This window comes from Cygnus olor, chromosome 13, assembly GCF_009769625.2.
Source record: "Cygnus olor isolate bCygOlo1 chromosome 13, bCygOlo1.pri.v2, whole genome shotgun sequence".
NCBI lineage: Eukaryota > Metazoa > Chordata > Aves > Anseriformes > Anatidae > Cygnus > Cygnus olor.
The window spans coordinates 7577835-7592864 of NC_049181.1; the positions used below are offsets into that span (position 1 = coordinate 7577835).

Sequence of the window (15030 nt, forward strand, 5' to 3'; positions counted from 1 at the left end):
CCACTGAGGAGCGGGCTGGGCGGTCACGTGAGGGCGGCGCAGCCAATAGGGAGGAGAGCTAGGGGCGGCGGGGTGCTTCCCGGGTGAGGGCGGGCCGAGGCCTGCAGCCCGCTGGGGGCCCCGCGCCGTGCCCTGCCCCCCTGAGGCGTTGCCCGTTCGGGCGCCGCTCAGCCGGAGAAACAAAAGGCCGCTCGGGGGGCCGGGCCTCGCAGCGCCCCGCTCCTGCGGTGCCTTCCTCCCCCTGTGCCGCAGGGAGCCGAGCAGTCGCGCTGCGGCCGTCTTGTCACTGAGCCCGTTTTCATGTCGCACTCCAAGCAAACACAAAAGTCACGGGCGGTGGATGACGCCGAAATGGCGTGGAAAATGCCAAAACGACGTCGGTTCCTGCCCCTGCCTTGGCACAGGTGGCAGCCCAACGCCTTCCAGAGCCCCCCCCGTCACACTGCCTTCTGAAAGGGTTCTGGCCGTCGGTGCTACGCAAGGCATCAAGCTTGTCTTGGGATTTTTAAATACGTTTTAATTAACAAAGTTCGTAATTAGGTACTCACCGGTGCAGTGATCTATAGGTGCTTAAATATTTTTAATAAAAGAATCTTGAATCGGTTCACTTAACAGAGCCTTACTTGGTGCCATCTAGTGGTTTTTACACTGCAGTCTGGATAGGTTTGCATCAATAGTAAATTTACTTGATAAAGGGTGTATTCAAAAGTATTTTTATTTAGAGTAGGAAGAAGCACACTATTTACGTGTCAGTATGCAAACTTTAACATGGAGCTATAAAATCTAGGTATTAAAACAGTGCAGGTGTTTTAAACGGAAATATAACGGTTCCATCAAAGATGGCAGGGGCAGGTTGCCAGATGACTTTAGTGACAAAGCAATCGTTGCACTCAGAAATGAAAATGATATTCTGTACAGAAGCTTTCTGGAAATAAGCGTTCCAAGAACAAATATATCTTTACTGTCATATAGACTGGAATGATAATAAAATCAAAGACACAGTCCTGAGCTTGTGAAGCTCTGTAGGGAGAGAAGACCAGTGTCAGCTAACTGGCTGGTCAACAGACCGTCAGATAAAATTGCTAAGGATATAAATATAGACTTTTAGTAACCTTTGGCTGTTACACAAAGAACACGCAGCCTAGTTAACAACATCTTTCATGCTTCAAGAATTTTCTCTTGGCAGGGCTATTCCAATAGTTGTCGAAAGATTGTTTCATGTTCTCTTACCAGCCGACAGCTTAAGAGACTCTTATTAGCTCTCAAATAGCTCATTTTGGTGGGGTGCATGTGAGGCTTAACATAGAATCACAGAATCACAGAATGGATTAGGTTGGGAGGGACCTTAAAGATCATCTAATTCCAAGCCCCTGCCATGGGCAGGGACACCTCACACGAGACCAGGTTGCCCAAAGCCCTATCCAGCCTGGCCTTGAACACTTCCAAGGAGGGGGCATCCACAGCTTCTTGGGGCGGCCTGTGCCAGTGCCTCACCACCCTTATAGTAAAGAACTTCTTCCTTATATCTAATCTAAATCTACCTCCTTTTGGTTTCACATAAACTGTGCATATTTGAAAAGTAAAGTATGTCTAACTGTAGGTCAGAAAAATTATTGTCCTTGATATGTTGCTGACACTGGTAAACTCAGAGTAGCCTAAACTGATGTTTGAGGGAAAAAAAAAATAATGAGTTAGCTACTGAGGTTTGATGCCCACTCCCTCAATTTCCATTCTTAGATGATAAAATGAAGGGAGGCCAAGTCTAATTGTTCTAAGCATTTGCAGGGTTTGAATTGGATATATGTTTGAGAGTAAGATAATCATAGCATTAAATCTTGTAAGAGCTATACAATGTAAGTCTTAAACTGCTCATTTGATTCTGGCACTTTTTTTACCTTTATAACCTGACTAAATGTAGTGAGCACTGTGTGGACAGTGTCCACTACATTTCACAGTGTTCCCTGTGCTCACCAAAGTGTTTTGCTTTTTACTTTAATGAACAGTGGATCAGATGTCCTTGGACCAATCATCCAGTTGGTGGTTGGACCAATGATTCAGAGAGCTAGTACATAGCTCTCTTTTTTCCCAGTTGAGTGCTTAACAGTTAACTTAAAAATTCAAATTCCTTCTTTTACTTTCCAGTGCAACAAATGTTTTGTAGAGTGATATAGCTGTGATGGGAGGAGTGGAAAGTGTTTTCACTGCAAATCTGCCTAAAACAAGTTGTTAGGGCACTGTCCTGGGGAGTAAGACATTAAAGGTTAATCCCCACCATCTGATGGAAGTGAGAGCATGGTTGCATGCAGCAGGGTTAACAAGCTGCCACACATCAGTTCCTGCATGGTAAATCTAATCTGTACACTTTCACTGCAGATATGAGGACAAACTACCTCAAATTCCTTCGCACTTCCCACAGATAACAGCATGCATGAAGGCAGCTACTGAGGAACAGCTGACATCCAGTAGCTTCCTACCTTGTCACCACCATCTGTTCTCTTCCTCTTCAGTAAAGACTGCACAGTGATCCAGCTCAGGGAGCTAATTCAGCTGAAAACCAGTAACTTTTTTTGGTGGAGACAGCTTTCATCTCAATCATGTCCTTGAAACAGTTGAATTCATGGCTGCACAAACACAGCCGCTGCAGCAGTGGAAGGATGAGCTGCAGGTTCTGGGCTATGTGAACATCACAGCTCAGCTCAGCCTAAACTGTCAGGAAACGGCATTTTAAATGACAAAATATCTCAAAGAAAACAGTAAAAGGAGGCATTAGCATGTTAGGTAATGATGATTTTGTATCTGTGTCTGACTTTTCTGAGTGATAAAAGGAAATCTTGATGCATCAGAGCTGATTGTTGTTCTAGAGATACCACCTACTAAAAGTACAAAATCTTGGCATAATAAAGTGTTTTGATTTCTATTAAAGCAGAACCAGCAATTCACTAGCTAATGCTAATCAGCTAAACATTTAACACTTTTTTCTTAAGAAGATTCTTTTTTACGTTAAATCAAGGAGGCAGTAAATACTGATTAATTATAGAAAGGTTACTCCTCTTTGTGCTTTCCGTGGGGCTGGAGCCTTATCTGGTACACACACACACTAGGGAGGGTGAAGAGGTGTCTTAACTGTGCGAAAAATGACAGGACTGGATCCAGATGTGCTAAAACTAAATAAGCTTTCCTATGTTGACAATGGAAATTCCACAGAACAGTTAGCCTGTCACTGAGGGCATCGGTTGCAGCAGAGCCTGTATATTTTTTTTTAATTCCAAGTACCACTGATTGAAATGTACAAGTGGTGTAGCTGTGTGTAACTTTAGCTTATTCTTTAATTGCAATATTCTTAGCAGAAACACATGACCATCAGCAGGCAGACCATATTTAACTATGTAAAATAAAACAATGCTTTCTATGGAAACAAGAGGGTGAGCTTTAAAATGGCTATAGTTTCACAAACTGATTTTAATGTTATTCTGTGCCATTTGCTGCAGATGCAGCCTGTTACACCATATCCATGCTTTGACATGATTTTGTTCATTTTATCTGGAAAATATTTTTTGAAACTAAACCAATATCTTACACTGAGAGTGCAAATCAGAGCACCGATACTGAACCTGTTGCTGACTCAAACATGATTTGTTACGTCTATATCTATTAAAGCTGGCAGCGTGAACATATTCACAAAACAAACTATAAAAAGGTACATCTTAAAAATAGTATTTACTTACCCAATAAAATTCCACATGAACAAGTCCTGTGATAGAGTTTTGTCTTTCAGTATTTTGTACCTTTCTTCTACATATTCTTTCATTGTGGATATAAATAGTAAAACGCTAATTCCTCATGCCAATTCTTTGCTAAATGACATTCAATATTTCTGTAAATACACATTATTCCCATGTTTTTTTATAGAATTGCACGCATATTACCTAGGGCTGAAAGAACTGTTTTTAACACTGAGAAAAGGTACCAAAAGAAACAATTCCTTTCTCCTAAATCCAGTTATGGTAACATGGAGACATTTTATGGATAGTTATATTGGATGACTAGATGGAATGAGTAACATCAGACCATTTAGATAAAAATAAATATTGATCAATATATCACCCCCATTCAACATTTCATGAAGATTTGAAAATATAGAATTATTAACATAGAATAGTTAAATCATGACTTGAAATATTGCCAGTCTTTAACCAAAATATGTGTAGCATATAGCAAAACCATCACATTTCTAATACAATATATTAGCAAAGGATAGACCATCCAGTTGGAGGAGTAGTTACACAAGCAAAGAGTAGCTGCATGCAAAGCAAAGAAAATGGTGAATTAGGAAACTGATTTTTAAGGGCTACTGTGAGGTATCACCAAGGACTTTGTAGTGAAAAATATGCCCTCCAGCAGAGACAAATTGTGAAGTCCAGAAACATGTGGCAGATTTATTTTCTAAAAGTTTCAATAAACTAAAATAGAAAGTGTTGTGAGGGACTATAACATTTGTTGATCTTTCTTTTATTTAGAATTCCCTACAGTAAGATCTAGGAAAAGAAAAGTAGGGTCTTAAGTGTGTAGGCTTATTTGCCCATTTCAGTCTCACCCTGCAGCTCCATTAAAGAAAATGAGAAGGGGAAAATATCAGTGTAATGAGTTGTATTTTTACGTTGCTCAGTACCAGGGAATGTGTTCTATTAAGACAAAGAGAGTAAGATGAGGTCTCTGGAGTCTGCTTTGCCATAAATTGCATTTCTGTGCTGTTACATTTCTATTTACTTCAATGATCCTATCCTGTTATACAATTGGTACAATAAAATGGAGAAACCATTTGAAAATTAGTGCTTACAGTCTTGCAGCAAATAACATGAAGAGCGTAGTACAATAAGGGCAGGCCTGATGGGATTAAAATGGGCTATCATTAAACTGGTTTAAGATGACTACAGAGGTTGTATTCCAATGCCTTTGGGATTTATAGATTAATTTTATTATTCTGATTAGGACAGTCAGAAGAGAGAGACTGCAAATAGATTTTCTGCATCTTATAATGAACTCAAATAACAGTGCACGGATGGATGGATTTCCGTCCATGTGTTGTTAAGGGCTCTGTACAACTGGAGGAGTGTTATGTCTTCAAGGGTTAGTTAGTCTTTCAAATAAGAAATAAAATTCAAACTTCTGTGACTGACAGCAGCAGTTTGTGTAATTCATATGTTGCAACCTCACTTCAATAATTCAATGCACAACTTCTTTTTTGAAAAAGAAGTCCCTTATTTTAAGCAATAGAAAATCTATTGTGGATTTTTAACACCAACTCCCACAGAACAAAATTTTGGTTCAGGGTACACAAGCCTAATAAAAATAGGTTTCATTCAACATTTTGGTAATGTGGGGCTGGAAGATTTGCTTCTTGTATTTCCTGATAGGAAGACAGTCCCTGCCAGCAGTGCTGCTTTGCTTTTTAGGCATAAACAGGCTGCCCATGATAGGCTATAGCTGACTTGTTTACACATGCAGAGTCATCAAAACCAGTGGATTTGAGATTAAAAGGCCAATCTCATAAAGACAGTCTATCATAATATGAAAAAGGGATGCTACTTGAATAACTCAAAAATAGAAGGCTGATACAATAGAAAAATCCAGCTCTCCCAGCATGCTTGTAAATGTGCAGATGATTTAGAAATGACCACATTATCAAGCAATACCCTACAGGTGCAGTGGATCTCTATAGGGAAATGGTTAGCCTGACACCCACAGTCTACACTTTTGGGGGCTCTACTTCACTCCAGCTCCAGTCTGGTTCCATGGACTGAACACAGTTTTATCTGAAAGAAAGGCAGGTTGTGCACTCTGGGAGGCAGACCAAAGTAAGGCAGGTAGGGTCGTCTGAGCAGTTTGCTTCAAAAGTGCACTGCAAATCCAAACTACAACTCTCATACAGATCCAACCCAATTGCTTGATGTAAAATCATTATAACCATGAATAATTCTGCTCATTTGAGAAGTATCCATAGATCACAAAGAACTTCACAAAAGTGGCTGAAGATGATTATCACAGCTTAAGAGAGATGATCACCTACTGGATCGCTTGACCTTCTTGGGATGTGAGAAGGGCATCGCTTTAAACTGCAATCAGCTCCTACCCCAAATTTCAAAGTCACTGGCAGAGCAAAGGGTAGCATTGATCTGGCTCATAATGCTTTTTTTTTTTTTTTTTTACTACACCATACTACAAACTTTTTTTTTTTTTTTTTCATTTCAACTTGCTTCCCAATGGATTTACTCATTTTCAACATCTGGGACAAGAAAAGAAATAAAAATCTGTCAGGTTGATGGTTTTATCAAGATGCATGGTTTTACTTGCTTGCTTTAGAAGGAAGTACTTCACAGAAGGGAGCTCCCAGTCTCAAGTCACCAAGGACAAAACAATCCCCACAGCCAATTCTCACAGCAACTTTGCTGGCTCCGGTCCTGCTCAGCACAAGAATCTCTGCTAAGGTCGCCTGTTGATGCTCGGGCAAATGAGCAACTCCTTTGAGCCTACGCTGAAAATTTCAGCTGCTTTATCTTCGTCTGCCACACACTTTGATTTCTTTGTTGTATGCTTAAAGAAATTAGGAACTCCTGGTGAAAATCCTTTCAGAGGCAGGGCAGGGCATGGCATTTCTCCACGATGCAGACAGTAGTGACTCAACTGCAAACGGTCAGTTTCTGTCCTTCTTCATCACAGATGGACTAAACACTTTCCTCTTCTTTTGTGATACTGTAATCTGTTAGCAGTGTAACACTGATTTCTGAGCCATGTGTGCTGCCTGTGATTGACAGGGCTCTGGTAGGTGAATTGCTTTGGGTAGCACTGGGAGGCTTTGTACGAAGTTTTGCCTTGCAGCATGAGACTTGCTTTTTAAAATGTTGCCGGAAACTTTTACTCAGCCAATAAAGAGCAAAAGGATTGACACAAGAATTGCTGAAGGCCAATGCACGGGAAAAAATAGTAGCTATCAGATGAAAGGTGGAAGCATCTACAGAAGAATGGTATGTAAAGGAGCGGTATAGGTAGAGGATGTGGTTAGGCAACCAGCAAAAGGCAAACAAAGCAACAAGCACCAGCACTGTTTTTGCAACTCTCTTGCGGGATTCAATCTACAAGAAAATAATGCATACCTGGTATTAATAGCAATTAGTAACACAGTTATGTACTTGGTGCTGATTTTCAAAGGAGTCTAAAAGCCTAAATGCATTAGTGACCAAAAAAAACCCCAACATGAAATGGCAAAGAAAAAAAAAATAAATAAAATAAATCAATTCCATATTTTTTTAACAAAGTATTTCCAACGCAAAGCACATTCCCCTTCTATTATAAATCACATGGGAATCTCAGCTAGATTAGGATTTATAAGTAAGTACAAGTCAGCTAACATGGATGAGGTCTTACTCTTTAGAATTCAACTTCATAACTCTTGAGTTTCATAGGGTCATAATAAAGCAAAGCAAACTTTTAGGAAAAAAAAAGTTTCTCTTTAGGAAAGCATGTACACTCACGATTAAGTTGATGAGACATAAGAATATGCGTAAGTGTACAGCTGCATTTGGATTGCTAATATGCACTGAGTTTATGGAGAATTTTATTCATCTGTTTGTGCATATTATTAGGAGAAGGTTTTGCACTTGAGAACAAAGGCTTGAATCAGCTTGATAGATTCTGGAAAATTGGACATTTTGGTCTTTGATCATAACTTACCTGCTTACGGGCGTGACCATGTTCTTCTGCTGGCATGTTGAATGTACTTTTATATAAAGTTCTGGCAATGAGAAAATAATAGACAGAAATGACAGCTAATGGCACAATGTAGAACACTAAGAAGCAAACCAGGGAGTGAGCTTCCTGCAGTATCTTCTCAGATACAGGATAGGGGGCACATGCCTCAAAAGTTACGTTTTTCTCAGGATTGCTGAAAGAATACAGATCTGAAAAAACGGCCTCTGGAATAGCAAATATCATGGAGACAATCCAGACAGAGCCGGCTTTACAGCAGGTCTTCAGGAGCGCATCTGAGGTCTGCAGTTCCAAGGGCTTAACAATGGCTCTGTACCTAAAAGCAACCAACACCACTGTCAGAGTAAATACAGTAGTAGTGCAAGCACTGATTGTGTAAACTTTCTGAGGGTAAAGCCATCCCTATTTGCACTAAACTAAATTTTGAAGAATCATCTTGGAAATGAAACATATACTAGCTCATTACAATTAAGATGAAAATGCAAAAGTTAATTTCAAGCATGTATCGTTTTAATGAATTGGCTGGCAGGACTTGTGATTGAAGCCTTCCTTAGTAAAGGCGCTTTCTACTGTTTGGATTAGAATCAGTAAACTCTCCTAGTTTTGTGGAGCTGCGCAGAAAGATAAATGAGAGAGTTAGCTGCAAAACTGGTAAACGTATGAATTAAGTTAACTGGCTTATAAATACATGAAACCTTCTATGTGCACTCTTCCTTTCCGTCTTGTTCCTAAGATCCTAGCTGAGTGCAGTGATCTTACTCAAACTAATGCTCAGGTGTTCATTCATATTCATAAAATATGAGCTAACACTGCTGTTGGTTGATTCATGGCTGTGATTCTGCTGCATCCGGACTGAGTGAAACGTTTGAGAAAATCTGGGCAAATCTATGGATGAGTCAAAATCTCTGTGGAAAGGGGACATGGAAAAGGAAGCAGCTCCCACAAAGGTGGGTGAGGCACACGAATCAACATACCCTGCTCTCAAAACATCAGTGACACTTAATGATGAGGACAGAAGAGGTCTTTCCAGGGGTGCACAAGACTGGCATGAAAGGAAACATAGTGAAAAAGGATCCAGAGAACAAGACAGTTCAGATGTACTATTTTGCGCAAGCTGAGGATCTGGTCTTCTCTTTCTCCTCTAGTCAAGTTTAAGTTGAAAACTGAAGTCTGGATTGTTGTTTATCAAATAAACACAATTTTTATTGACCTCAAGCTCTTCTAGTGTACTGGAACATGATTGTGCACATGACTTATGTTCTGAACTGTCTGAGTAAGTTTGCCATATAGTTATCCTGTGAAAACATCTTATGGAGTATTTATATAACAGCTACTATGAAGAATCAAATACAGAAGGAAGTGTCTCAATGATGGATGTTGAATTGACTTCGTGCAGGACCACAATCTTGAAACTGTGATAAATATTTCAATGAAAACTTCATCTTAATATTAGTAACAAATAAAATGCAAAATGTTAGGAATTATTAGGAAAGCAAAGGATTGAAAAGAGAGATTGTGCAATTATCTTTATGTCTGGCTCAGGCAACTCATGAATACCATGTGCTGCTCTGCACACATCTCAGAAAAGCATACTAAGGATGGAATATAACATGAGCAGCCCGGAGAGGATGGATAGGGATTATTGTCTTCTGGCACAAGAGCCAGAGCCATCAAATGAAGCCACGTTCAAAACAAAACAAAAAAAAATCAAAACAACAACAAAAAAGAAAGAAAGAGGCAGTGAAAGTCATTGCTAACCAAGTTCAAGAAGAGACTGGACAAGGATCTAGAAGAAAAATGCACTGAGGTTATTAAGTAGACAGAAACCACATCTGCTCAGGAGATCATCTGAAGGCTTAGGTGTCGTGTTGTAACATCACCGTGTTCTTACCCTACCTATGTGTCTTTTCTTGTCTTTGTATTACCACTGCTGGAGTCTGGGTATCGGCCTGCATGGACCCTTGATCTGACAAAGTATGGCCGGTCTTATGTTGGCCGAATTTTTTGGGGGTTACAGTAACAGTAGCATTACTTGGGATTTAAAGTCTGGACACGTGCTATTGCATACAATCTACAACTGCTGATATCCAAGATGAGAATCTTTTTCTTTAGTACTAAAACTAATTTTGTCTTTTTCTGCTCCTTGCCATGCTCACGCTGATTGGTCTGGCATCTCATCATAGTCTTGTTCATTCAGAAAGGAGGTGCACTGAAAAATGGTTATTCAGCAGTTCCTCATGACAAGAGTCAGATGGGAGCACTGATCCCTATTAACAGGGATCATTTTTATCCTGGGTTTAATTTCAGGACTTCTGGGCTAAAATATATCTGGAAAAAATGTAAGAACTGTAAGCTCAAAGCAGAGAAAGTATTCCAATTGTGCCACGTTATCTCACACTAAGCACTTACCAACATGAAAACTACTATAAGTATTGCAGTAACCATCAAGTCACGAGAGTCATGAAAGTAGTTTGTCCCACAGTCTGTTCTGAGTTTACTTTTGGCTCTTCATCCCACACGCCACTTGTTTTGGTTCTAAGATTTTAGAGCCTCACTGAGTGCACAGGAGTAAGACAAAGGATTTCCACTCAGTCATTTTTCGCAGTTTTATTTTTCATCTACATTGACTACTTTAGTGCACCACTAGATAGCACCAATATACTGTCTTTTCCCTGCCTTAAGCAATTTACCTTTTCTGTGCAATGGAGAAAAAAAAAAGTACTTCAAAACTAATAAAAGGTCAGAAGACTTAAAGAGTCTTTCTCACTTCACTCTATTAAAAATAACTGTTCCAATTTTTCTAACACACATTTTTAAAATAAATGGGAGGGTTTTTTCTTTTTTTTCAGTCCATTAAAATGTGCCATTTACTATTGTGCAAAATGATCATTTCTGCTCTTTTATTCATTTCTAATTTCACACTGGCAAACCAGTTGCATCAGACCCACCTGTCAGCACTGAGAACAGTCAGTGTGAACACTGATACTCCAACTGAGGTTAACTGGATGAAAGACAGCAGCTTGCACCCAATTCTTCCGAAGATCCAGGTATCCACAATGTAACGTGTCGCATCTACAGGCACACAAGTTAATAAAAGCAGTAGGTCTCCAAATGCCAGGCTGGTGATGAAGATGTTTGGAACCGTCTGCATTGATTTAATCTTGAAAAAGACTTTGATGAGTATAGCATTTCCAAGGAGACCCACTGAAATGATCACAGCATATGTAACGTAAATTGTGCACAGTATTTCTAATCCTGGAAAGGAGTCTTCAGTCCATTTTTCATTTGTGGTTTCATTATCAATGATTAATTTCAGTTCTGTACCATTTGTAGATGCACACAAAGTCTGATTAGATGAATGCAAGTATACTTGAGACATTTCTTTAACTGTTTCTTCTCCCCAGGCTGGACTTAAATTGATCCAAAAAAAACCACAAAAGTTTAATAATTAGCTTGCAGCATATCAGCAAGGTCAATAGAGAGGTACAGATTAGTGTCTGAAGTTAAGATTCCCGTTGCACATTGACTACTTGCATCCCCTTCTGGGTCTCAAAGCATGCCTAGGATAAATGCACACAGATCTTGTTCTGAACTGTGTAGGAGGTGGAGAATTTTTTTATTGGCTTTTCAGCTAGTGGAGCAGAGAGGGAGGAGGAAAAAGAGAAAGGGAGTTTCTTTAAAGATAGTAGCAGAAATGGTGTGGTTTTTTTGTTTGTTTGTTTTTTGGAGGTATCTGGCAAATAACTATTGTATTATATTCACTGTGCTATTACAGTTCACATAGTACCTATCAGATGTTTGTTAATATTTTTTCAAAATACTCTAAAAAGAAAATAAAATGAAAACCTGAAATAGTTTTATAAAACATACAGGTAAGCATAGAATATACTAATTTAACATAAAACTGTAAAGTATACCCTAATGACAGATAAAAATATCTCAAAATATAGATAGTATTCATTTTTAAAAAAAAAGCCTTAGAGACAGCCTGTATTCATCTACATTCTAATTAGTATTTCCATAACTGAAATGCAGTAACGTTCCTGAAGGCAACATAAGATAGAAATTTATGGCCATAACAGTGCTAACACTTACATTAAAGTTTAGGTTTCTCCGTTGAAACAGTCCCGTTGACAACAAAGCCACAACTTATGCTGAAGTTTGGACAGGCTTACAGACAGTTGCAGTACAGAAGCCCACTATCTTGCAATAGTCCATGTATTTATAGGCTTTGAATGGTACCACTGATGATTCAAGTTTTTTGAGAGGAAAACAACTTTTCATGATGCTGTCTCAATCACATATGTTAGTACTACAGGTTTTCTTATCTTTAGATTAGTCAACAGTCAAATCTGAAACTGTACTCTGTGATGAACCCATGATTAACGTTAGTGGAAACTGAGGTATGAGGAATGTGACCTATTGGGCTAAATTTCCTGAAATTAAGAAAGTCAAAATCTTATTTATAAATAATGAAAAAGGAAAGGATGTAAAAGGGCTGAGTTTTATGTCTTGAAAATGAAGATCAGTAGCTGGAGTATTTTTTCCTCCAGATTGGTCTTCAGCTGTGATGTTGGAGTGAAGAGAGTAGTCTGCTCAAATCACAAAAGCAATCTTATCGCCAAGCCCATTACCTTTAGCTATACACACACACACAAATCAAGCTTATTTCATTCAAAATACCTCCTCTACGTACTAAATACAAAAAATCCCAGTCCCAAGCCTTGCAAGCACAACTATGCCATGGTTATCAGGCAGTGATGCAAGTAGACCCATGCTATGGCCAGGTGGAAGAAGTAATCACTGATACAGAAAGGATGTAGGGGTTAAAAATTCCAATTACATTTTTTCTAAGTGCTTTTAGAAGAAAGTTCTTGTCACGATCAACCATAATATGTCCTTTTATACAGGCACAGTATGTAGGTTGCTCACAGATTTAGGTGTCTTTGAGGATGCCCGATTATGTTGTCCACCCACACCAGTGTAGTACTGTGCATTATATTTAATATAGAGTTCGGCAACTGTAGCAGATTGTGACAGCTTAATGTCAGATACTTACATAAAATGTTTAGATTTCCTGTATAGGAGAAGTGGGGTATCAGCAAACATTAGGAACTAATTGTTACCCACCAAGTGTTGAACACTCAAGGGTAACATCTGAATGAAATATCAGGTGTTTGGCTAAAACTGCAATTTAGCTGAAAGAAGCTTGTTACGTGCCTTGATTTGCACAAGAGATTGGCTGATGTAGCAAAGTTCAGTTAGCAGCATAGATTCTCAACCTTGTGCAGTCCCAGAGTTTGCAGACCCATCAGATTTGGGCTGACAACTTTAGATTGTATCATAACTCAGTTTAATCTGTCCCTTGATTTTGTACAGCAAGATAGAGGACCCAAACTGGTACCCTTCTGTGTAAGAGAGAACCTAGAGGACTGGAGACTTTTGAGTTATGAGGTGCTCCCAGTGTTTGGCTTGGGGGATGATTCAGGTACGAAAGGAAAGGTGACAGACCTCCCAAGCTGTATTTAAAATTCTTGAGGTTGCTAACATCTGTCACAGATGAAAGCAACCCCAGAAAGGTGCAAGGGCTTAAAATTCTGTTTACTCCTGACATTTTGTGTGCTGTTTATTCATAACAGGACCTGAATTTAACTATCTGAACCTGAATGTTCTGTCTGATGCTTCACACTGTGAGGCCTGCATTACCTGGAAGCACAAAGACATTTTTCCTGCTCTCTCTTTAACAGGGCACGGTACATATGTCTAACCAACTTCACAGCAGCATGAAATTCTACTTGATTCTCTCTTTCTATTGAGAGAATATATTTTTCCCAACTTTCTGCCTCCTTGATGGAATATGGCAGAAGAAAGCTCTTTTGTTTCTCACAATTCTTCCTACACAGCTTGTATTACTGCAGGCTTTAGCTCGTCAGAGAGGTCCTCTCCTTATAGAGCATAAGATGTTTTTAGTTGACTGTCAGGAGGTGAAAAACGTTATTTTGAAAAACCACACAGAATCATCTTCTGTAGGAAAATCCAGGAAAATTCCAAGGAAATCCAGGAAAACTGAAGAACAGATAGTAAACATCAGATACACAGTTTGTCAGTGATGGTAGAATTTCAGTGTTTCTGTTCATCAATTCTTGTGTGCTCTTCATTGGTTTCATAGGTAGAAACCAGGCAAGGGAAAACACACCACATTTTTAACACAGATTCCAATGACTTTGAATCTGAGAATCCAGCTTAAAAGGAAGAGAATGGCATCATTATTCTAAATAGTAAACAACTGTAAGATGTTATTTTAGATCTCTGTCTTCTGGTGTTAAGAGAAAAGCAATTTGGGTAATTCTGACTATTGTTTAAAGCACTGTGTTTCACAGAAAATGAATGTTCCTTTTAAACTCCATGCTGAAAAAAAGTGCAAATAAAACACTCAAGAGTATATACTGTAGCAGTATTTTTCATGCAAATTTTCTGTTTTAATGCAGTGTGACTGCTGACTTAAGTCATTTCCATGTGCTGTGTAGTGTCACCCACTCAGAAAATTCTCTTTTGGAACCATTTGCTCTGCACCAAACCAAAATATGGAGAAAGCAGCCAAAATCTTAACTTGTGCAACACATTTTTATTATTTCAATATACACTGGTCATGCAGAGTTGATTGTTATTTACACAAATATGTCAAAATGCTTTGTAGCTAGAGTGGTAGGAATTCAGAATTGATGCACAGGGAACTATGGCTGTATTTGTGAGCCCGTTCTTTTTAGGCTTATTTTAACTCACTTTCTTAGGTCATTATTTGTATCAATGCTCCATCGAACTATTTAGTTGTCTTATTTTTTCTTCTATGTCTCAAACACATTTTCGACCCTTGCTTTAATTGAATCTCCCAGCAGTGTTGCCATCTGTTTATTGCTGGCTGATATATCTTTCTGTCTCTCCGCTGCGCGAACTGACGTTTATGTTCTTAGGGTGTTAACAACAGAGAGATACCGAACAGCTTGTCTGTCCTAGTAGGTGGAGTCAGTCTTGAATTTTGGTAGACTCTGCCGTGGCATCCTCTCTTAAAAAGGCTTTTCTCAGATATAGAGCTCTCCTACAGATGAGCCACTTGACCATCCTGAAAACTCCAAAAAAGCCCTAATGCTCAGTCTCAATAATAGCAGCTCCCTTGGATGCCTTGTGAGTACACCATCAAATAGCTGCCGTGAAGTGCCATGCTAAAAGAATGGATATGATGTACTAGATTAGCACCTCGGATGGTGA

General features: G+C 39.1%; 1 protein-coding gene across 1 annotated transcript; it reads right to left on the minus strand.

The window, feature by feature from the left end:
• Positions 1-6270: 6270 nt before the first annotated feature.
• Positions 6271-11298, minus strand: BRS3 (bombesin receptor subtype 3). The gene is made up of 3 exons (XM_040572656.1): positions 10713-11298; positions 7729-8080; positions 6271-7130 (listed from the first exon to the last, which is right to left on the minus strand). The coding sequence occupies exons 1-3, from the start codon at positions 11141-11143 to the stop codon at positions 6723-6725; spliced, it is 1191 nt and encodes a 396-aa protein (XP_040428590.1). The 5' UTR covers positions 11144-11298; the 3' UTR covers positions 6271-6722.
• Between the last annotated feature and the right edge of the window lie 3732 nt (positions 11299-15030).